Source organism: Strix aluco, chromosome 9 (genome assembly GCF_031877795.1).
Source record: "Strix aluco isolate bStrAlu1 chromosome 9, bStrAlu1.hap1, whole genome shotgun sequence".
NCBI classification, from domain to species: Eukaryota; Metazoa; Chordata; class Aves; order Strigiformes; family Strigidae; genus Strix; species Strix aluco.
This window is the reverse complement of record NC_133939.1, coordinates 12,374,550-12,399,699: the sequence shown is the minus strand read 5'-3', so window position 1 is coordinate 12,399,699 and position 25,150 is coordinate 12,374,550. Positions and strand designations below refer to the sequence as shown.

At 41.2% G+C, this 25,150-nt stretch overlaps 1 protein-coding gene across 5 annotated transcripts in view; it reads right to left on the bottom strand.

Moving 5' to 3' along the window:
* Positions 1 to 5,422: 5,422 nt before the first annotated feature.
* The window catches only part of NYAP2 (neuronal tyrosine-phosphorylated phosphoinositide-3-kinase adaptor 2), a 144,789-nt gene continuing 125,061 nt past the window's right edge, over positions 5,423 to 25,150 (bottom strand). For 4 of the 5 annotated variants that reach the window (XM_074833714.1, XM_074833718.1, XM_074833717.1 and 1 more), the window contains one exon: positions 5,423 to 9,501. In XM_074833714.1, the coding sequence (XP_074689815.1) occupies positions 9,274 to 9,501 (228 nt within the window). In that variant the 3' untranslated portion in view covers positions 5,423 to 9,273. The remainder of the gene's footprint in view (positions 9,502 to 25,150) is intronic. The other variant, XM_074833715.1, reaches the window with a different exon arrangement.

Genomic DNA, 25,150 nt, shown 5'->3' with positions numbered 1-25,150 from the left:
CAGTTCAGAGGATGAAGCAACACTCCTGCATTTTAAGTGGTTATAACAGCTCAGCAACAATATATACTGGGAGGACCAAATGTTTTCCTCTGGTGCACTACTTATTCTTCTGAGTTTATTCCTGCTTTGACTTGCTTAAACTGCTTGGAAAACACACAAGAGAGGATTCATGTCTATACTGTTCTGAAAGCTCTTATCTTCATGTCAGTCTAGAACAGACCTGCTCCTGCCTGCCCCTGAAACCAGCATCCAGGGGGTGATGGCACAGACCTGGGCAGACAAAACCTTGCCATTAATTAATTGTGACAAAGTTTTGCATGGAGAGATCATCATGGCTTCACTACCCAATCCCCTTGTTCCTAACAACACAGCATGTACCAGCACACTCCAGATTGCCACAGCCACCTGCAGTGGACACTAGGGTGCCACCATCCCTCCTGAAGATCACTACTGTACTACTCAACAAGCCAGGCAGTGCCCAGCCAGTCAAACACATACCACAGGGAGTAACTCATCCTGTCAGCTTATTCCACATACAACTTGTGTCACCACATCTCACACACAGGGTAAGAGCCAGGAAAAGAAAATACTGTTTCAGACTTCTAGGATAGGCCACATACTTCAGCAGAAATTGTGACAAAATTCTCAAACACCGATGGACCTAAAAGCCAGGCAGAAAGTGAATGCCTCCACCTGCTCAGACAAGGACATCTCAGCCTCTTTAAACTGGAAAAAATAAACACACTAGAGATTCAGTTGTTGTGTTTACAAGAACAGTAAAAAAAAAAAAAACCCTGAAGAACTTGGGAAAGAAAAGAGCTCTTTGATGGGAGCCGGATTCCACAGGAGTTATTTTGAATTTCTCCAGCCAGCTGGAGCCAGGGAAAGGCTGTTTTTCCACTGCCCTGCACCTTGTAGAATCATTTATACTCCTCAAGTGGATGTAAAAACGTTAAGGACACTAACAGCACCATTTAACACCCACTTTGCAGAGGTGTTAATGTCTAAACAAAGTATAAGGTCATAGAGAGCAGACCCAGAGACATTCAATTAAGAGTGATTGCTGAGAAAGTGCAGGCTCCTCTCCTCCAGGGCACTGACAGCCCCAGTGCTTCCCACTGCTTCCCCAAACAGGAGCCTTTATGTGGGGACACGCTGTGATGGTCACCAAAAAACTGTTCAGAGGAGATTACCTTTTGGTGGGTGTGACTAGCGCTGCAGAGCTATGTCCCCACACCCTCCCCTCGTCCTGACAGTGCCTCTGAGATGACCCGCAGTGCTCTGCCTGCTGCTGCCCTGGCCAGCCGTGGGCTCCATCCCCACAGGGCACCGCCATGTTGCTGTGCTTCTCTGAAATGAGAGAATGGGAGGGAGGTTACAGCAGGCATGGCACCCAACATGGAGTCTGCCAGCCCAAAGCCCACCAAGAGCAAGAGGTGGCTCTGAAGCAGCCCAAGGAGCTCAGCCCATGCCAAGCACTGGACTGGCCAAGCCAAGACCTGGCAAAGTGCTGGTCTCACTAGCTGGAAGACCAGAGGTCTGGCTGCAGCCTCAGTGAGCTCCAGCAGTTTCTGGCCACCCCCACCATGCCAGAACACTCTCCAAAGGAATGGGGTGGCCCCTCAGATGCCAAACCCTGAGGGAGGCTCCCCCATGGTGGCTGGCCAGCGCAGCCATGCTCGATACACCTCCCTCAGGGGAGAGCCAGTTACTGAGGGGCACAGGGCATCGGCTGCAAAAGTGGCGGGAAAGCCCAAGAGCGAGCAGGGGCCAGTGCAGCCAAGCTGCCACCACACCTCGTTTGGGAAACCCCACCTGGAAAACACAGAAATGACCTAGCACACTGCAGGGGCACTGCGGCCTGGCCTTGCTGCCTCAGGGGCTCCCTTGTACTGGAGACTGAAGTTTAGCATTTACCGCCAAGTTTCCAGTAATTTCTCTTTCCCCAACCCCGCTGCCATTCTCTCTTACCCCTGGGGCACGCAGCCCAACCCTCACCATGCAAGGTGGCACAGGGACCTGGGCCTGTGAGCTGCCCTTCCTCCTTTCTCCTGGTATGAAGGTCTAGTCGGGTATTGCTGGATTTTGATCAAGTGAGGCTGCTGAATTAAAGGCCCGGTCATGCCAGAAGCAGATGCAATGTTGCTGGCCTCCAAAAATGAAAAGCAATCCAGCTCCCTCAGCCATCAGACATCAGGAGCCTGTCCTCTCCCCAAAACTTGGTCCATGATACTGCACTTTCAGCCTGTCTCTGGAGTCCTTCTCCCCCTGCTCCCTTTGCTCCCAGCTGAGACAGGGACATCACCTACTTTTCCATGCATGTTCAGGAAGGCTGGCTTGGCCCTTGGGTGTGACAGGAGTTTTCCGCTCCTCACATCAGCCCACTCCCTTCTGACAAGCTGCTTTCTCCCTCAGCAGCAGAGTCAGACATTTTTCTGGATGATTTGCCCTCCACACCCTCCTCCCAGTGCCCCAGCACCCACGTGCCCCAGCTCCTTGGAGGCTGCTGTGAGCTCCCAACAGTTTTGCCACCACCATTCCCTCTCTCTGTTTCACTGCCCCAGCCTAGGGCCAAGGCAGGTTGCAGGAAGGGGGCAGGTTCGCACCAGTACCTTGCTGGGTGAAGCTCCTGGTCTCCTCCACCAGCTTCCTCAGGGGTTTGGGATGTAGGCAGAGCTTCTCCTGAGCTATTGTTGTGGGCTGCTTATAGTGCAGGAGATATGCAAGACAGATGTGAAAGCTGAGGGAGAAGATTTATGGAAGAATTTGTCCTTAGTTTTATTTAATTTCCTCCTGGTCCATACTGATGTTATCAGCTGCAGTCAGAGAACCTCTGCCCTAGTGCCACTCTTTCTATTCCTCCACTCAAAGTCGGTTTGGGGATGAGGAAGTTTGGGCCCAGGAGAAACGTGGGCATCAGCCCTGGCTTTGCTGCCCACCAACTGTAGCCATGGTCGGGCCTGCAGCTTCTCAGCGCCTCTGTGTTTTATCAACTCTTTTTTAGCCACTTCTGAATCCCTCCATGAAACTTGCTACGTATACACTGAGAACAGCATTGATAAATGCTGTTCTCTAAAATAAAATTGGGGGTGGTTCCTGCTCTCTTTGTATGTTTTTGTGAGGGTTAGGGAGCATAGAGACAGGGGAGGGAGAGCACAACATTAACAGGAACAAAAGACGACGGGGGAACTCTCATTGTACCTACAAATATATTTCCCAAAGCACATCATGAAAGAAAGGATTGAGACAAAAGGAGAGAAGGGGACAGAGGGAGATGAAAATATGCCACAGGTGTGGAGAACACTAAAACCACCACCCACCCCAGTGCCAAAAATCTCAATTGAAAGGTGACAGGTGTGTAATTTTGTTTTAAAGGCAAAACCACACCATAAAAGAGATGTTGGCAGGTTTAGAAAATAAATGCCAAATGTGTTCAGTCTTGCCTTTGAGCAGTGTTTCTTTTCAGTTGTCTTTCGTTTTTGTAAATTTTATTTAGTTTCCTGCAGTTCCCTTGCCAGCTCTGTCAGCTCTGGCCATAGATCTGAGAGATGTTGGCCCATCTCTCCTCTAATGGCTGCTCAACTTCTCTGCTTTGCTCAGGGCAGGTTACTTGTTCCCAAGCAAGCCAGGCCCCTGTGTGCTTTAATTGCTTCGCAGCCACTCTGGCACCAGCTAAGGTCACTCTGAGTGACTGCAACAGAGAAACAGCAGTAACTCCAGCCAGTGTTATTGTGACGGTTTTTAAAATGCAAAAGAAGCAGAGACCCAAGATAAAGCACTTCAGGCACCTTTCCACTTTTAAATAAACAGAGCAAATACAAGAGTAAAACTCAACCATTGCTTTTTATGGTCTTGTCTCCTTTTCATTTAAACCTCTCCTGCTTAAGAAACAATGACACATAGAAAGTGTTTCTGCAGTGGCAAAGAAAGTGAATACATGTATTTCAAATAGGGAAAAATCTGAATTTGTCCCAAATTTATGCTCCCTGCTGCATTTGGCAATCCTCTCCTTTTGTTCTTTCTCTGGTTCAGGTGCTGCTGTCTCCATCAGCGGTCAGGCATGGCCTGGAGAGTGAAGTGGATGTTGGAAGTCATCCTGGAAAGTCTTTAGAAATGAGCTAGGACACAGGAACTTCATGAACTGTCCCACTGGAGTACAGACAACAATCTGACTCTTAAACTGACAGAATCTCTTTCCACTTTTAGGTCTGGAGGAATCCCTTTAAAACCTTGTTCGGTTCATTTCTAGTCTTCCGTATAGGTTTTCCCTATGAAACACGGAGCCTGGGACAAAAGGCTGAAGTTTGCTTTGAAAGACAACGAGCCACTCTGAACATCCATGCCAGGGGCTGGGGAGGAAGAGGAGCATAAAGAGGTAGTGAAGCTCTTCAGCCATTATATGGGCCCTGGCAATGGGCTTGCTGCTGAGGAGAGAGAGGCTGGGCCTTGTGGAAACCATGTGGCTCCTGGGGCAGGGAAGCACTTTGAAAGTGCTTTTTGGATCATCTACAACCTGGCCCAGAACCAGCTCCTGCAGAAGACAACCAAAAGATTCCTACTGGTTCGCTTCTGCATACAGATCTATACAAACATGGATAGTATCTTTTTTGAATATTAAAGGCAGCTTTTTCCATGAAGGGAGAGAAATCTGGTCTCAGAGCTACAGCAAGAACATTACTGTTTCTTACTGGGTTCTTTATTAACTACTTGCTTACTTGCTCTTGGAAAGCTTTTTAAATTACAAAATGTCTTCTTAAAAAAATATGAGTGGAGTTTCTCTCAGTCACACAATCCAGGCTACAAAAATTCAACAAAAAACAAGAAGTATTAAAAATTGAGAACTGGAAGATCAGTATTATTGGCAAGGTCGTACAGGTCCTTTTCTTCCCCCACAGCCCCTCTCCTATTCCCCTCCTCCCACTCTGGAATTCCTCTGTAAGGACTGGGGTTTACATCCTGATGGGAGTAAAGCTTCTGTCTGGAAACACCAAAGATTATACTGACTTTTAAGTAGATGTTTTTAGAGCTTTATGGAGAGCATGATGGGTCCCTCTCCCCTTCATGGATATTCTGCAAATGGAGATCTTTGAAGGGGTGTTTTTGAAGTGAGCATCTTCCATCCCAAACTGTGAAAGGTGCTTATAGAAAAATTTCTGTCTGCTCTTTGGAGAACTCTTATCCTAAGGATTTAGTTGAGGATGGCACTGATGGCATTAGATGCAACCAGGCATGACTTGCAAATATTAACCTATTAAAGCAATTCATTAATTTCCTCCAACAAATGATGTGATTAAAAATGTGCCTAGGGAATGTTATAAATATACATCTATGACTTGACTTTTCTTCCCAGGAATCTCTGGCTAATCCTTAGTGAATAACCCACCTCTAAGCTGAAACCATCAAATGAAAATGAATAGCCAAATATTTTAAACTATTGCTTTTTATTATAATTACACTGGAGCACAAATAAATAAGCACTAAATTATTGTAAAATATTGTCAATGCACTAAAGAAAGCAGAATTGATCTTCAAACAACATCTTATTACTTCAAAAGTATCAAAGTACATTTAATTACATCTTACCTAAAAAAATCAAGTACAAAAATGAAAAGAAAATTAATATGTATTTATACTGTGTATATAGAAACGGCTAATAATATATGATTACAGTTAGCCTCTAGCTACTCCTTACTCCTACACAATCTCAGGCACATACCTGACAATTTCTAATGAAATATGAAAAAAAGCAACATGACATTCAATTTCAAGATATTGGTAAATGTATTACATTGGAATGAACACAGAATGATTTAATTTTATTTAAAAACCCTGTCATTTAAAAACATAGTGCCATTGTCCACTTAAAAATAAACAACCCAAACCAAAAAACCCCATACCATTTTATACCATTTGCTTTAATTTGTCAAAAGGAGCAATAAAGTAGACATACATTGGCTAATATACGTAAACACATTTTTAGTGCAAGAATAACAAGACCTGTGACTTGACTGTGCTTTCTTGAAATCACAGTGCACTTTACACAAATTGCTACACTATAATGTTTAACTTTAGGAGTTTAAAGCAAAATAAGTGCATACCAAACAATTTCATATATACAGTCTTCGTAAGTGTGTGTATATATGTGATCTGTATGTATATACAGATTGCATATTTATACAGACTACAGCTTTAATGACCGTGTGTAACTAAGCACTGCCATTCACCCTGTGACACAGAAACTGCTGAGACAATAGGTATGTAGAAAATGTTTAACAGCGTTTTGATGGCACGCTCTCGGCAGGCAGTACCATGCGCCTTTTACTCGAGCGATGGGGTGGGCCAGCAGTCACAGGACAGGACAGTGGCATATGTCTTGCTCTGGCCCTGCCCATGACCTTTGGAAACTACTCCACCTGAGCCTCACTTCCCGCCTCTGTGAAATGATTCTTGCAAGCGTGAGGTTTAGTTCACATTTCTAAAGTGCTTTGAAGGTAAGTGCTAAGTTATATTTTACTTTTTCATGTACTGTCGCACTTTAAAACAAAAAGCCATTGTTTCCATGGGATACAATGGAGGTCTGGAAGCACATGGGCAGTTACTTAGGAAGGACAACATAAACAGTGTTGAGCAATAAAAGGAAAACAAGGAGTGGTTTTACGGTGGGCTAAGTGTACAAGCAAGTCTGCTTAGGACAAGAATGCTTCAATTCCCTGATCATTATTCCTATTATGTATCGATATGAAAAGGACACAATATGAACAAACACTATTAAACACGTAACTGTTTACATTAATGTTTGCCTTCCCCCAAAGGGCCTGGCACTGCAGCGCCCGTGTGTACCCACAGGTCTGGACTGCAAAATCGATGCTTCGGTAGTAGGGTTTTTAAAGTAATTGCTCCAGGAAGAGACCAGTGCAGAGCAGGAGTATCAAGACTGACTGAATGTTGGTTTTCATTTTGTCACCAGAGACTTGGTGCAGTTGGGGGAAAGGGTTGAGCTAAGTATTTCACACATGGTTATGAAAACTTCTTCTCTTGTCACATAACAAGGAAGACAAAGCATAAACATCTTCTGAATAATGAACCTGTTATCTCAACAGATTTCTCACAACCAACAAGTCGTCTTCTTTCCAGCAGATTCTGGAACTTTGCGAGATCCCTGGAGTTTTTCTTCTGCCATTTTCTTTCTTTAAAAAAAAGAGAATAAGCAGAATATACAGTTGGTGTCTTTTGGATGTAACATGTACTCAAAGATTCCTTCACAGCCTCTGGGTTTTTTCATGTCTTCTGTCATTTCGGCTGTGAGGGGCTCTTTAAATCTGCATTTCAATTGCGTACTCATTCCAGCCACTGTATATTCATAACACATATCAATACTTAATGTATGTGGGTATATACGTATGCACACATCTATGAGTAAGTATATAGAGATACATGCATATATACATATATATGTGTGTACACATATGCATATATACATATACAGTAATGCTAATATACATACACACATATAAACACACACTTTATCTTTTACAGAAATCTCAGTTTGGACATCAAAATATACATTAGTTAATTAGTTATAAAATATTTTAAAACTTTATTTCAGAGGCTGAAAAGAAACTACTACTGATAAAGCATTACTCAAACTCAAACTTTAGCAATATAGATTACAAAAACCTTCTAAAATTTGTTATTTTTGGTTTTTTTGATCAGCAATTACAGCTGTGGCAATGCTGTCAATATGATTTCAAAGAAAAGCCAATATAACAAGAAGTTTCAAACAACACACCTTTTCCTCTCGGCGAATATAATATTAAAATGATTGTTTTAAAGAGGGACTTTTGTGTTACGAAACTTCAGACACGTAGATAGAAATTTAAATATACAAAATATATGCCATAGATCTTTTTTTCCCTACTCCACAGCAGTACAAGTTTCCCTCGTTCTCAACAGATCCTTTTGGAAGATATTTCACCGCATGGATTTCACCCTCATAATCAGTATAAGCCATCTCTTTCTCCTGTTAAAACCAGGAGGTCATAATTCTTTGGTCATGACATAATATTCTGTTAAAATTGGTGTAATATAATACAGGATTGCAAGCCAATTACAGAAGCAGCCGGGAAGAAGAAACAGCATACCCGGGAGAACGTGTTACGTGGGCCTCTGCTTCAAAACCGCATGAAATCAAGAGGGATTTCCCTACTGGCTTTCAAGGGGTCTGAATTCCAACCTTTCTAAATAACACAAGGAAATCTAACACAGAGTAAAGTAAGGATGTGTTGCTGGATTTAAAAATAATAAACATGTAAACAGATTTTGTCGCCTTTAATTTCTGGACCAAAGACAAATGTGGACAGGAACCGCGGCTGCAGTGCCACTGCCTTAACCTGCTAAGTGACCAGGTCTCTCCATCACGGGCTGTACAATGCTTAGTCACAGTGAACCATGGTCTCTGCTAGTCAGCTGAATATAATGAAAGAAGAGTTTCTATTGCAGACTTTTCTGCAGAAAATTTAGTTTCTTGGCCAAATAATTTTAGTAACTGATTTGTAGAAAGCCAAGGGCAATGTATCTGATTAACTTTATGGGAAAACTGATGCAGAACAATTCATACTTTAAATGCAACTTGTGCATCCACATTAAGCACTTTTCTGTGCACTACTTGCAGTTTTGCTGTTTCCCACCAGAACTCTCTCCTTTGTCCAGCCCCCCTGCCCCCCCCAAAGCTAAGGACATCTAATGAGTACAACTCTCGGTAACTTCTACAGCCCTAGCACCGAGTTGTTTTGTACGTTGTCCTGTTCAACAAAACGTACAACCACATGTTTTTGTACAGAGGCCAAATCTAGGCAGGTAAGAGAAATAAAATGGTCACGGCGGTGTGGGGAAACATTAGAATGCCACATAGAAAATAGGTAATAAAACAGTATAACAGTAACATTATATAGTAAAATTCTTCATAAATTTTTGAATTTTTATATATATATTTAAACAGTGTATCAGTTTGGGTGTTTTCAATATATTGGTGGAATATTTACATTTTGATATCTTCTGGATCCAAAAAAATCCTGGATAAATATGTATGCGTTAATCCAGTCGCAAACTTAAATCTCTCTCTTGATTGACAGGTGAGCACTGTATCAGTGTGGTTTTCTCCTAGGAAGTTCACCACCTGCAGGTAAGTCTTATGTTAGAGCCTTTGCCTTATTAAGAAAGCAGGCTACCTGTGCATGGTGCAACACAGTGGAGAGGGCATCCTCCACACGCCTGTCAAATTGCAGTGTCCCAGAAAACAGTTTGTTGTTTGGAATAAGGAGGAGGGCTGTATTTCTTGGTCCCGGTATTCTTCTTCCAACTCGGCAAAATAGGCATGCTGTCCTGTTTGCAGAGTCCTTTTTCTGATTTCTGTCGAGCTTTTATTTCTTTGCAGAGGCAACGCTTTTTCTCAATCATATCAAGCATTGTATGGTCCCCTTGCAACCACTGCATACATGTCACCTATGGCAGGGGGAAAGAAAGAAAAGAAGGAAAAAGAAAAGAAGAAAGAAAATGTACAAATAACTATTTGGTCATAGACTGAATATGTTGTTTCTTCGCAAGATTAACATTACTCTTATTTGAAACACTCTAATTTGTTTGATAAGCAAAAAAATCGCTATGCCAACGACAGAAACAGTCAGTCTTTACTTCTAAGTACTACTTTAAGAAAAAAAATGGTAACAAACTGTCTCCTTTTCAATGTCTCCAGAGCACTGAAAGCTAATAAAGATAAATGTTTTTGTCAAACTAGCACTGGTTGGATTTTAAATGATGGAATAGATCTTAAAAAGGCACATGGATCTTAACAACGTCCTTAAGTTGTGGAAATAAAAAATTCTATACACTGAAACCCATGTTTTATATTGCTTTCCAAATGCAATCTGTCTCATTAAAAGCATGTTGTTAACACATCTGAGTATCAAGCTAAATATAACTCTGTGTTTAATTTTTTTTAAATGATTTAATGAACTCCATGCAAATTATATGGATTAACCTATCTTATTCTGTGATGATATTTCATTAACTGGAAGGCACTAAGAGTTTAGAAACTCCATGTTTTCATGAATGTAGAATATTTGAAAACACGATCCTGATCCAAAAAATGAGGTTAGCATATGTTTAGTTGTAAGTACATGCCACAGCCCCTCTGAAGCCTGAGAATGTGGCTTCATTTGAGTTCAGTAGGGTGCTCACATGATTGAAAATGTGTGTGTCTTCAAAGGCTTTTGATTGGAACCAAAATCGCTAATACTAAAATATCCTGGAAGGGCTCATTGTATTTGGATGACACACTGTATACCTGCAAATCAGAAAACTTCCTCTCAACACTTACTTTGCAAATTTGAAGTGATGTCTTGAGTCTCCCAACATTTATTTTCCACACTGGTCATATATTAAGGATTTGTGTGTGAGTAAACGCACGCCATACATTCGCAGGGGCTGTCCAAGTACATCTTTGATCTTGTCATGAAAATGCACATGTAGAATACTTTGGCAGTGTTTTATGATTCATGAAGGATATCTATGTTTATTAAGACTATTTCAGTACATTTAATAATGCATATGCCTTTCGTTCACAAATCTTAGAGTGCCAAGTGTGGGCATACACCAGGTTCCTAGAACTGGGGACTGGTCTTCTTACAAGCCAGTATAGAAACTTTCATTTATCTCGGTAGTTTTTGTGGTCAGCTTGAAGCATATTTAGAATTTATTGATAAATAGATAGAGAAAATGTTCAGATTCATAGCAGAAAACAAAGCAAAAGGAATAAATGTGAGCAAGCCTACCAGAGAAAGTAATAATAAACTATGTACTCAAACAGAAAAATAAAGAGAATACAGAAATGTACATATTTTTTTCAAATATCTTTGTAAAAAAAGTTAAGGAGTGACACAAGATAAAAGAATTTCAGATAGAATTACCTTACTTTATACTGAAACAAAACCACGCTTACCTTATACATTAGATAGCACTTTGAGTAGAACAAGTTTAAACCACAAGATGAATTTTTTTCTTGAATATTCTTATGAATTTAGAATGACGCAGGTAACATATCTGCAATGTGTCCTCCTGAATGACTGAGCTAAAAGTCTTCTGGAAGCCTGCTGTACCTGCTCTTCCTAACTGAATACTTATTTTTCATTTCAGGTCCAAAACTCACCGACTGAACTGGAGATACTCCTTCCCGCCCCCTGGCTCGACTTCACAGGTCTTTGGACGAGGCTCTACCTGAGTCAGATTTCCTGCCACTCTACTCATCAGTGACAGGTTAGTACTTACGCAGTAGTCTTCATTTTGGCTGGGTCCTCCTACGTGGGGCAGGACAGGGGCACAGTCTGCACACAATTCATTACACAAAATATTCACAACACATAGCTGCACACCAGCTTCTGGGCTGGATTTGACAAGAACGGTGCTTGAGTGCAGATTTCCTCTTCTAGGCATCGGGAAATACCTTCTCTTTTATAACCCATCATGTAAGTAAATGGAGCACATGCTGATACCAAATCCTTATGGTATGCTTGTGCTCCAGTCACCAGGCACCACAAGCACCATCCGCAGCACGTACGACAGTCACTGTGAGGGTGTTACATCCACGTCACCCCCACTCTTGCCACAGTACTACACACAGTGCCGTTTCCAACACAGTCTCTTCTGGTAGCTGATCTCCTTCACGGGATTCAAGAGGACTGAAGCAGGATTTTGACATGCTAAGCTCTAAAGTACCAGTTGCAACTTCCCAAAGATAGAAATGGTGTTGCAGAATGTATCAGTTACACAGACACTCTGCCACCCCCTGCAAAACAGCCCCTAAAATAAACCCGAGTGTAGGCAGCTCCAAAATCCTTTTTTATACTGGCCACCATATTGTGTTGCAGTTAGTGAATCATTTATTATGAAGAATTTGAGTTTTTCTGCTTTCCCAGACACAGATTTTCAAGACTACTTGTGATTTTTTTAATGTTATTTTTGTTTGATGGCTAAGTCCTTTACACCAGCATCTTCTCAGATATACTGTCCACATGGTACATTCCTCTCCTGTAACTGCATTCAGGTAATGGTATGTGCAGCATGAACGTGCAGAACTGATATGTGCAAAGTCATTTGCTAAAATAGACTAAGTGAACACATATGATGTTGAAAGACTTGGGAAAAAAAGCTTAGAAGTGAGAACAAATGTTGAAGGGTTTTATCTGATAGTTTTGCCCAGTTCTAGTGTTAATGTGCAACAAAATAAAAATGTACTGAACAAGGGTGCATGTCTCTTGAAGTTGCAAGACAGAGATAAGAGGAAATAACCAGTTTGTAGATCAATGAATTACAGGTATGTCAACAACCATGTTGCTAATACAAAATCCCAAAGAGCATTAACTAAACTTTCAGTGTGTCCTAGACAAACTACAGGTGCTAAATCTCACAAGCCAGCACAAGCCAGCACTCAACCCAGCTGTTTAATCATAGCAGTAGGGCTACTGAGGTGCTTAAAGCTAATGTGTTTAGCACTGTGGACTTAGGCCTAATCCTTCCTGTGATTGAACTGACAGCGCTCACGCTTAGTTCCAGTACTAATTTTTTTCATATCGTCCCTCCTTTCTGGCTTCAGCCTGCTCCTCTGGTCATGCACCAGGTTGTTAATATCCCTGATACAGCATAACAAGGGATTTTTTCAGTGTAAGAGGCACAAAAAGAATGTTACAACTTAAGTTATGGAAAAAAGAAGAGCATTCATAACATTATACAGCCATACAGCTCTCCTGTTCCTGAAAGATCCCATAGCACATGAGGAACAGTACATATCCTGCAGCATGTCAGAGCTTGGCTGCAGATGTGGGTGTAGGCAGACAGGCACAAAACACATAAGCACTGGAGGTAACAGCCAATGAGACACAGCGCAGGAGAAGCAAAGTTGGTTTTGACCAAGCAGTCTTGGCCCAAAGACTGTTCTTACTGAAAAGGGAAGAGCGAGCCAGCAGCTAATGTTAGGACTGTATGAAGGGATCTCCTGGAGACTCCAGGATGTGTATCAAGTACTATGCCACCATAATCTCCCTTGAATTATGAAATCTGCTGATTGTACATCAATTCTTGTTTTGATGGAATTTTTACTCATTAAATTATCCGGGGTCTAAGACACAATTTTTTTTCAAAATCAGACAGAGCAAGAGAGTGAAGGAAGACACAAAAGGCCTGGAAGTTTGGACATTTACCTAGGAGGTGTTGGAGGTAGGCTCAAATCCTTGCTCCTAAGCAGACTGTAAAAGCTGCATGATAACCTGGTATGTAGGAACCATACAGGAATGTAGAGTGGTGGCATAAATGCTCTCACCTGGATGTGACTGAGCGCAAGTGCAAATGAGGATGTCTCACGAGTTCTTGGGAAACACACTAAACCTTTGATTATTCATTATTCTCTAGTTTTTTTCAAAAATCTTCTTTAAAGCAAATGCTTGTTCCAGACTTGAACATCAACAACAAAAAGTAAGAAACTTCTTCCACTGAACAAAACTGAATTCTTCTATATAGTTTTAATCACCAGCTTTCTTGAAGGCCTTAGGAGAAACCAGTCTACATTGCCACCTTACTTTTACCATCTATCTGCCCTTATTTTTTCTGATATTTTTATTCCCAAAACATTGGAAGTGAATTTTATTAAGATCTGTTACATAACCTCAGCTTTTATATTGGCAGTGCCATGGAACAAGAAGTAATATTATAAAACCATCTTTCAGCTAAGGAAAAAACAACAACTTTACACATCCTCAAAACAATACAAAATGTTTTGTCTAAGAAAACCTAAGTAAAAAAAGATCACTTCTGGTGAGTGTTTTAATGCTTTACAAAGATCTGAGAACCAAACTAGTTCCCTTTTCTGCAAAATGCAACCAGTATATTTTTGTGTGTAGGTGCCTCCACTAGCAGTGGGCCTGTCTTCATTTCTTCTTACCTCACAGGAATGAAATTTTTAATTATTCCAGAAAGATAAGTATCAGTCACAATGGTTTACAAATATATGTAGTGCTTAAATTAGATAGCCCTGAGCTAGATCACAGAACTGTCTTGGAGCAGAGGTTTGATGGCCAGAACATCTACAGTTCAATCACTTTTAGAGGACAGGACCTGGAGCCAGAGGTCAGTACATGCCGTAGCTCTCTGCCACATCAGAATTTACTGAGAAAATCTCATAATCCCAGGGAAAACTCAAAGCAGGCTTTGGGGAACAGACAATGACTCATGCTGCCAGGAACTCCCTGGTGTCACAGCAGACTATTTCTGTTTTCTATTGCCCTGGCATGGGCTCTGCCCTGGCCCCAGGCACCCCCACCGCTGCCTGCAGAATGATGCCGGCGCAGCTCTGCTGTGGCAGCCAGCACCAGCAGATTCACAAAAGTGCTCAAAATATGGGTGTTTAAATCAAGAAAAATAAATGTAAATGAACATAGTTATTTCCCTGGTTTTAACTAAGCAGGATAGCTTGGTTTGGCAAAGAGAATAATAGTTACAGATGGAAAAAAATAGAAGAAAAAATTCTCCAATAATACAATCAAGCAGCTACCAATGGATACAACTTTGCACACTTGCTAGCTGTGTAGCAAACATCTTGTATGTTTTTGTTGGTGACTGTTCACAATATGAGGCAAGACTTTCTGGCCCTTCAGGAACTGGACTTTCACCATAAGGAGCACCAGGCGAAGTGCATCAGTACAGTGCACAAGCACGTCTCTGTAAGTTACTGAACACATGTATGCTACTGAAAAAAATATGGCAGTACCTATAAGTTATATACAAACCAAATGATACCATGTAGCATAGTCTTTCCAAATGGAAAACATGAGGGGTGTGAAAAGAAAAATCTGGGAGCAGGACTTAAAATATAGAGTGAAAAATCCCCAGCACCAGGCCTGGGACTCTCTTTCTTAGGTGTGATAAATTTTACTTGCTCATGTGTGACATAAATAGCTACATAAACAGATAGATAATGCTCTCTCAGTAAAAAGACATATGTGCTACATAAGTCCCACTCGCATCTTGTCTCAAATCGAGCCCCATGTAACTTTAATCACGAGCCCTATACACTGGGCAGGCAGGCGCCCTGCACTCCTGCCTGCGCCTGGGCAAGTGCTGGGAGCGATTCTGCTCCTCCGAAGTCAGGCCACAGGATAAAGTCATGCTAATTCCCGGAGCTGAGAGGCATTTCAGGAAACCTAACACTGAAAGGTGCACTATGATTTTTCACATGAGTGCCTGTGAAAAAATGTGCTGCTAAAAATGCCATGGGGGAGAAGAAATATTTGAAATATTGTAGGCAGCTCTATTACACAAAGTTAGAAAATGCTGCCAGTTTTCATTCATTTTTGAGGAAGCTTTTCTAACATGCAAATTGACCACCTGATATTTCATGCTCTGGACACTTATATAAGTGTGTGGGGTTTTTTTGTGCTGTATGAACTTCTAATGATCTAAAAAAATATTTTTCACTATAGTTTACCCGAGGGCTTTAGATAAAACCATATCCCATTCAGTTGTTTCTCCTCATGACATCTTGGCTGGCAAGTTCTTGCTTTGCCTATTTTTAATGCTGCTGGTTTGTTTGAGGTGAAATCAGAAGCTCTGGGCAATAAGATCGCCCCATCATTCAGTGGTACTTCCATAATTTTTCCCTAGTATAATAGCTTCCCACTTACTGTGCTGAAATTGCAAAGGTTATGGGGCTGAGGAAGATGCTGTTCTCTTCTGGCCCTTGTGAGTGTCTCCCTGTCCTGCTGGATGGGCAGAGGGGCTGACTCTTCATTTACAGGAAGGATGAGGAAAACCACATCACACGTATGCGATCATGTACACATACCCTTTTCTTTGTGACAACTGCATATCACAGATAAAATGAAAGCCCAAGAACTGATGAGAGGCTATAGCAAAGGGATCTTAAACCAACAAAAATTATAATGAAATAAAAAATATCAGCAACATTTGGAGGAGATTATTAGAAATACCTCCTGGATCTGTAAACAAAGCAATCTCTAACAGTGCAATCTGTGTGCAGTGCTACACATCATTCAGCAGAGCCAAGCATGCTGGTTTATTTTGGCAGGCTACAGTAACTGAAGAAAGGCTTTCTGAAAGCCACTTACCATCCTCCAGGAGGAAAAGGTACTCCCTCCCTCTTGCCTGTTCTCAGACAGGAGTTTCCAAACTCTCTTTCCCACCAAAACTCTTGACGGCACTTTCTCTGGTGCAGGTGAGGCCCAGCCACCTGGCTGGGTAAGGTATTTCCACTCGGGAGGGTGTGAAATCCCACTCCTAGAAGGCAGTCGTGTGCCATGGGTGCAAGTGGTGGAGGGTTATGTTGAGTAGCAGCAGTTACTTCACAAACTGCTATCTGATACTCTTAGCTTGACGTGGAGGTCCTCTTAGCACATGTTCGCAAAAGGGGAGTTGTCTGAGGCAGGAGTTCAGCCCGAATCAGGTTTCAGAAAAATCTGAGCAGTGAGATCCTCACCCACTTGAAGCCAACAGGAATGTACTGGCTGACTCCATGGGTCTAACAATTTGACTATAGTTTGTTCAAACAAATAGTAAAAAACCCTCAAATGATTAAAAAAGCCTTCAGAAGAGCTCTTGGAATATTATGTTGGACAAGATTTCTTTTGCTAACCGTTAGCTATAACCATTTCACTGCAGTTGAAGGTTGTTACTTCCAATGACTGCAAAAGTCAGTGAGAGTAGAGCTACAGGCTAAACCTGCAGCCAGTTCTTTCGCTCTGACAGAGGTACTCTGGAATGATATTGTCATGAAAGACAGTGTAATTTGGCTCAAGATAGGTAGTCGTTCATATAGCTCTGCACTGCTAACCTGTTATCCTGTTACTGTTAAATTCAAAACAACAGTTGATTATCAACACAAAGGTGATTAAAGTAACAGCATGTTCAGGAATACACAGGATGTGCAAGGTGAGCTGTGAAAGCAGACACTCCATGCAATTTGTAGTGCATGGTAACACTCCCCAGGGACCCTGGACAATGTAACTGCAAATTCTTCTCTAGAAGTGTCTGAAGTGTTTTCTAGAAGGTGTCCTATGATGCCAGCAACCACATTAGAATAATCCCGTGCATTCACGTACTCGCAGCACAAGCACAAGCACATACACGGTGCTAAGCGCTACACAAACTACCCTTTCCGGCCTTTCACAAATTCTTCTTTTTAAGGGACACAAGTAACATCACTATTTTCCCTCTAAGCACTTGGGAAAGAATTCCCCCAGCACACTAGTCTTAATTTTGACAAAATAGTTGGGCGAGAAGGAGCACTTTGTAACCTGCCTCTGTATGAATTCACTGACAACTGCTATTTCAACTTATGAAACTGTATGAAAGCCCCCACATTTTAGGACTATTGTAACATTTCAATTGCTGTGCTTAAGGTTTCGATTTACATTATTCTAAATTTCTAAACTTCTGGAAATATGTTTTCTTACAAATGATACTACTACAGAAAAAATGAAAACTAGAGTCCCTCTAAAAACTGTTCTACCACTTAATGTAATTATATGATGCAGTATCATAAGAAAACTCTGGACACCTTTTTTCAAACACAGGACTCACTAAAGGACTTATTATATTGTCTTGCGTTCTACAGCCTGACTAATTCACCACTTAAAAACAACTGACAAGAATCTTTGGAACTCCAGGAACTCCAGAAGATTCAAGATTATGAGCAGTTAATACTTATCCTAAAATTAAATTAGCAAATGGTTAGTAAACCTTCAGCACCTCTGATTCCAGACCTCCAGTTTCATGATTCATTGCTTCCAATTACTAAATGTCACAGTTACTTTATACAGAACCAGCCCTGCGCATACTCCTATGCCTCAAGTTTTCCGGTAACCCTTGGATTATTGCTGAGGCTATCAATAAAGCAAACTTTAAATGATAAATTCACCGTCCTGCTTTCCATTTTTATACTGGCAATCAGTCTAGCTATAGATCTTCCTGACCTTGCATTATTATCTTATTTGGAAACATGTATTCTTCTCATCTAAGCTTTTTTTTTTTTTTTAACCCTGAACAACTGTCTGAAATGTACTGCTTGATCTACTGTTAGTTAACACATCCTGTAAATGCTAGTATGTATAAAATAAGAGCCTGTAAAGTAACTCAGGGATATTGTGTAAAGCTGTCTCATGCATCTCATTTATGCAGTGGATCATCACAAACTGCATTCCTATTGAGATCACTCATTAAAAATCAAAGCTTAGTCTATGCCTTTGTTAAGCAATAAATGCAGAACTCAAGCAACCCACTATGATACATCCTGTCGTTCACTGTAAAATAGAAAGGAAAATTCAATATTGTATTAGGTCAATCACAGGAGGGACAGAGGACAGAATACTTTGCTAGAGTTCAGTGATACTGAGATCTCATGTTAACCGCATTTTGCAGTACAGCACCTGCAGGTTAACAGTCTGATGTCCTAGATTTCCTTGAGAGGTTACTAACCCTGTCTCCCCATCTCTTCCTCTCACTGGAGGTTGCTCTCCGTTGCATGTGTGCCTGAACTGCTCATGAACCAGCCTTAAAACAGCAGGATAATTTGAGCCAGTGACCTCAATGAGCATTACAGCTGGCCCTGCCTATGACTGAGTTGGGAATATAGAGGATCTGAAGCCCACTATACTCCAACTGAAAAAGAGATATTGGCAGCATATGAAGGAGCTTGAGCAGCTTCGTAAGCACTGAAGCACAGCTCCTCCTGGCACCTCGACTGCCAGTGCTGGGCTGGATGTTCAAAGGAAGAGTCGTCCCCTCCACCATGCAACTGATGCCATGTGGAGTAAGTGGGTTGCACTGATCACGCAATGGGCTGTAATTAGTGTTTCTTACTCTAAACCATGGTAGTTTTGAAAAACTGCCAGACTGTAAATCTCATAGAGATGAACAGGACGTTCCTCTTTGCATTAAGAGGTGGCATAGAGCAGTGAGAGCTACTGGTGGGCAAAATCCTTTCCTCCTCCAGATCCTCCTCCAGATTGAGGCCAATCCTAAAGTTACAAAAATGTAACGTGTGGGGAAACCACAAATTCCACTAGTTTCCCCACTTTATTGGACCTCAGTTTTTCCAAGCTAAAAACATGTACATAAGCTTCAGCACTCTTCCTGTTGAAGTCAGTATGAGAACTCAAGATTTAACTAACTTTTATTGCTGTGATAGCTGAAGAACATCACCACACCAGCTGGCCAGCAAAGCCCCGAAGTCTTTATATTTATCTAGCATTTTTAAGAAAATGGCCACAAGAATAATTTTAAAATTAAAAAAATATAAAATTATTAAAATAATATTCTGTAGTATGAGATACCACATCTGCTCTACCCTCACAGCAACTTCATGAAATTTCATTTGTATCAGAATTTGCTAAGCAATATAGTACCCAAATCTAATATAGACATGATTTCCTGACACACAAAATAGCTGAGATACCTGCAAGAAATGAAGACTGGCATCCTCATGCTTTAGAAAATGGGATTCATCGGGTGCAGCAGTTCCCTGTACCTTGTTTCTATTTTCCTGTTTAAAGCAGTCTCCAAAAAGATGGCACTGGCTGATACAGCGTGTGACACTGAGTCAGCACTAACTCACTGAGGAGACCACAACACACTACACCACGAGCACCGGTCTGCTGAACCAGGGCTTTGCTCGCAGGCTTCCACGCATGGAGTGACCAGGCAAACCAGACCTAGCCTACAACAGCAGCATAGGTTGAATTTGAGTTCAGATCTCCAGAACACAGAGGAAATTTAAATATCCCTCTTAAAAGGAATGGCTAACAACAGTGCATGGCAAACAAAACATTCAGCTTCATGTTAACCTATACACACATATCAGCTGTAACATAAGCAAAGAAATTGTCAACCAGCAAAAATGTGGTTTTCTCTGATTGTGTTTTAAAGTTTGGTGCAGAAATCAAGCAAGAGCCATGATCTGACCAATATTAATTTTAAAAATGCATATTGCTGTTGGCTTTTCTCATTTTTATTCTCTTCTATTGTGAATTATACAATTGTGATTATAAACCCCAGATAGTAAACGGGTTTTTACAGACTCTAAGAAAAGAGATGGGCCAACCAAACCCGAGTCCACTAATTACCACTGACTTGTAGAGGCCACTGGCCCATAAACACTGAGCTCCATTAGTGGAATGTGTCCGTTCCCCAGCCTATTTTTTGTTGAGGAAAAGGATTCCTTGAACATCCAGTTATAGCTTACGAGTGAAATGGGAATTTGCTGTTGACGTGAGTGAGGTCGGAATTTAACCCTATAACTTTAAATTAAAAAATGAAAAGGATTTTCTATTACAAAATTTTACTTGGGGTGAAGGCTCTTCCTAGCAGTGGCTCTGTCATCCTACAAGTTCCTTAGGACTTCCTGCATAAAGATCTGTCTTCTGAGATTTTTCTAAGTAGCTGCTGCCACTCTGCTGCAGTAACTTACTATGCACTGAGATGGGTCCAGCTGGACAAGCTAATACAATGACAAAATTAACTGTAAAGGAAGCAAATTTATGACTCCTAGGTCTCACAGAGAAACACATGTGATTATCACTGAAGCTCCAGTTCAGTGTATAACTTAAAAACATGCTCAACAGGAAAATATGTATCAGTCATCCCCTTGAGTTACAGGGATATTTTGCTATTTAAGATAAGCCAGTGCTTTGCTGCCTCAAGGCCAGATAACTGAGCCTACATACAGCTGTGTGGTGATTAAGAATAATTTTACAAAGGGCTAATAAGTGATTGTTAGCTGGTTTAATAAATGCCTAATCAATTGGCAATTATATGTTACTGTGTGCTGCAAAGACTAAGAGGTCTGACAAATACTGTCTGTAATGCTCTCATAAAATCGATTCATAAAGTATGGTATTTTCACCCATTTCCAAGGCTCACCTGCACTGGAAACTTTTCTTTCCAGCCTAAGGCCCTTCTATATCCAGCATTTATATGTGCAAGATGTTATAGACAGGGGTCACCCCCTAGATTTATTGCAAGTCCCTCATGTGAATAGAGTTGGGATTTGCAGCACAGGAGTCCAGATGGTTAAGGACATTTCTAAACCTAGGAGTACTTGACCAGCATAAGATACTGAGAACCAAAACTACACAGTATGGGCTGTTACCAAATATTTTCAACCAGAGAAAACTGTCAAGAGAAACACAGATATCTTTGCAACTTTGGATCTGTTCAAATAGTTTTTCTGAACAAGTGGAAACCTTAAAATTAGTAAAAATAATAATCTTTTAAAGTTCTCATTTAAAATACATGACATTTTTATTTTCATTGTTTAACATGACAAAATGAGAATAAAAGTAGGTTATCAAAAGTGGGTGCTGGCATTCATACTTCTTTATAATTGGCATACACATAATGTATATGAATAGCCACACATTTCTAGTGAAAGACTATGAACAAACACACATACATATACAGAGATAAATAAACATACTATACATACATACATGAGTGAATATACATATTTATGTGCATACAGTATACAGACAAGATACTATACAGGTACAGTAAGTGCAATATACTGTATAAGGCTATACAAACACCGAAAGATTCTGGTGAAAGGGTGACAACCATGAGAACAGAGCTTGGGTGATTTGTGACTTAATGCAGACGGTGGGGAAAACCTTGCTGCTCTGTGTTGTGTTTTATGCATCAGGCACACACAGTTCGAACAGAAACATGGTACAATACATTCAGTTCATATACAAAGAAGGTAAGACAAGTGGGAGTGCATGGCGGCAACTGAAATGCATATGAGCAGACAAATAAGGTTGTTCTACCTAGAATACAGAATGTTTGGTTCATTTACGGAGAATGCATATATATAAACCCATGCTTTCATGAATTCATGCCATTTTTATTTCTATTTTTTCCTTTAAGAATATTATAAAATTCTTGCCCTGAGTTAAACATAAATACACACAGAAAAGGGGGGGAAAAAAGGAAATTGCATGCTTCTGGGGTTTTTTAAAATATTTTTTTAACCAAGGCACAATGTCTTCAATAGTGGTTGCAAGACCATTTGAAATAAACTTAGCAATTGTTATTGTTCTGGTACTGCATCCTTCTTAATGTGACTAAACTAATTGTTTGCACACAAAAGTCTCAGAACAAGTTTTGAAGTGAATTTACAAGTTTTGGAAGAGAATAAGTAAATTTATGAGAAACGCCTTAAAGAGAGACTCCCTGAAGAGGAAGGAATGCTACCAAATTAAATTCCTTCATAGGCAACTTACTGATGTTCGGACTGAAATGTTTTCACTTAAATTATGTTATATATTTGTTTGGTATTACTGTAAGTTGTTACTTATTTTTAGTAGAACCATGTACAATTCTGCAAAAGCAGCTGAAAATGAGATGAAAAACTTCCAAATAATATTTATTTTCTTGTTGTAGGCAGGACAGGAGTGATCTCACTGATTCTGTGTCTTATAAGCTGCAAGAGTTATAGCTTAGAAACATCTGTTCAATGACACTGTAAGACTTTCAAGGCGTGTATCTCCCCATCTCACTGACCTGCATAAATCTTTTATTGGAAATATTAGTTATTAGTTTCTATGTATGTCATATTACATTCTACATCCCTGCGTACAAGTCTGACTCTCAAAAGAAAGGTCTGGGTGCAAAGGCCATGCTTGGCTGTCTGAGCCCTCAGGTCCCAGAGGCACAGTCCTCACCAATTTCTCACCAACTTCCAGGGGCAGGAGGGTATATCACCTTCCAGGGAACAACCACCTACATTGTGCTGCATCAGCTGTAGCATCTGTCCCCATAAATTTCTCTGTTGAGATAAGACTATTTTTCTAACTACTGAAACACACCATACCAACTCTATCAAAAACATAACAACCCCCTGAAACCACAGACCACACAGATGAGATCTTCCCATGCCTGTCCTATGCCTTTTAAAGAAATTGTAACTCCCAATCTGAGAAACAACTAGGTAAAACCAGTAAAAGAGTCTTGAGCAGGAAGTGAAAACCCTCATAAATGCTGTATTTCATTCTTTGTCAGAATACTGCTGTGTTTGAAAAGTTTCAACAACTTCTGTGAGGGAACAAGCCTCTTTCTGTACTCTGCTGGCAAGCTTACAAAGCCCATGCAAGAACAAGAAGAGATCAGAGTAAGGGAATAGAATATTCTTCCTCCCACTCTCTTCCATCACAGCTGAAATAGCGGCAGCCAAGCCAGCACTTGAGGGTGAGGAAAGGTATGGAGACAGACTCTAGGTCTGGTGCTCAGAGCCTGGTCACTCTGTTCCCACCTCTGATACCCTGTTTCTGTGGCACTACTGCTACAGCTGACCTGCTTTCACCCATCACTGCTTCTCCCCAACATGTCCTCTCTGTGCCTAAATCCCACGCTACTGAGCAGTACAGAGAAGGAGAGCCACCAGAGCCACGCTTGGGCCTTGGGACCTACCGCCACAGCGGTGTGTGCTCAGATCCACCTCTGCCTAGCTTCCCCCGCGCCGTTCGGCGGTGTGAGGGCCACCGAGCACGCACTCTCCCAGGCTCTGAGATCAGAGAGTCCTGGCAAAGCAGGGCCCAGCAATGCAGTGACCTGCTTCTGCTGCATGACCAGCCCAGCTGAATGCTGAAGAAAAGATGTTGGGACAGCAACAGCAGGGCTGTCTGCCAACAGAAGACAGCTTTGACACACTTGCTTCTAATGCCAGTCAGTCAGGCGTGCCTTGGAGGTGAGGGATGATGGATGTGGCAATTCCCTCCATTTCAAGGTTTGAATTTTCTTTCTTTCTTTTTTAATAAGCATTCTTTATTTGCAGTTTGTATATTTAGAAACAATTTGCACTGCTCTGGACCCATGCACTGATTATGTAAGACCAGATTCCAGCTAAAACTCAACACAATGCAATGTGGAAATGTGGAGCCTTCCCTAAAGCATTAACATTCTTGTTGTTACTCTCATCCAAAATGTTGACAGCATATTTAGCTGGACTGAGGACAGCAGAATTTTGCCTTCGTGTGTGCAAGATACTCGTCCCTGCAGGGGAAAAAAAAAAAAAAAAACAAAAAAAAAAACTGTGTAAAGTAATCCAAACGCTCCCTCTTGTGGGCACGGGGCTCTGCTGCACTTCGGAAAGGCACAAAAGCGTACTTGGAAACCCAAATTCTCACAGATTTTTAGCAGTGCAAATTCCCTAGAAGACTGTGTGACACTGCAGGGCACAGCTCATGCCCCCGCACTTCTTTGTAGGTGGTGGCAGGCAGTGGGATAACTCATCCCTGACAAGATCTTGTGAACATTCACCCTGAACAAGGCGGCAAAATTCTATGGCTCTGGAAGATTCAGATTTTCAAATAAACTCAGGCCACATGCTGGCCAAATCCATACGTCATCTTAGGTAAAAGTTGACCTATGTCCCATCAGTGAAGTGCCTGTGCCAGGGATTTCTCTCTGTACCCTACCATGGGTTCTTCCATCCCTGTCCATCCTCCCAGGTGGGACCTAGAGAAGTTTCCTCCTCCCAGCTATTTGCAAAACCAGCATTGACAAGATTCAGTCTATGTCTGCATTCATTTGTTTTCACCTACACAGACACTAAAGATTTCTCCACTGGAGGAGCAGGACTTCTCTATGAGAGGGACATTTGAGAGAGAGACATCATTTGTAAAATGTTCCTAGTAAAATTTACCTGCTTTTCTGGTTTTAGACATTCAAATGCATTAATTGTATTGGTGGCATATAAAACTAATTAAAATCACTGTCAAAGATACAGTAGATTGCACCTCAAATAGTCTTTGCATTTTCTAATTTCACATAAATTGAAGCTTAGGCAATTCCTGACAGTCACATACTTCCCAGTCTACTCCCATCTGCAACTGCCTACTTTCCCATCTATTACATTGAGCTTACAAATCCTTGGGATAAGGACAGTCTTTGTTCTACACACATTGTCTACCAAACAAGGACCTTATTTATGACTATGACTCTTAGACACCACTGCAAATGTTATTGTGGTAGATCCTAGTGGCCAACATTAAGCAGGTTTTGGATCCAGCGACTATCCCAAGCCTTACTAAAGGTGATG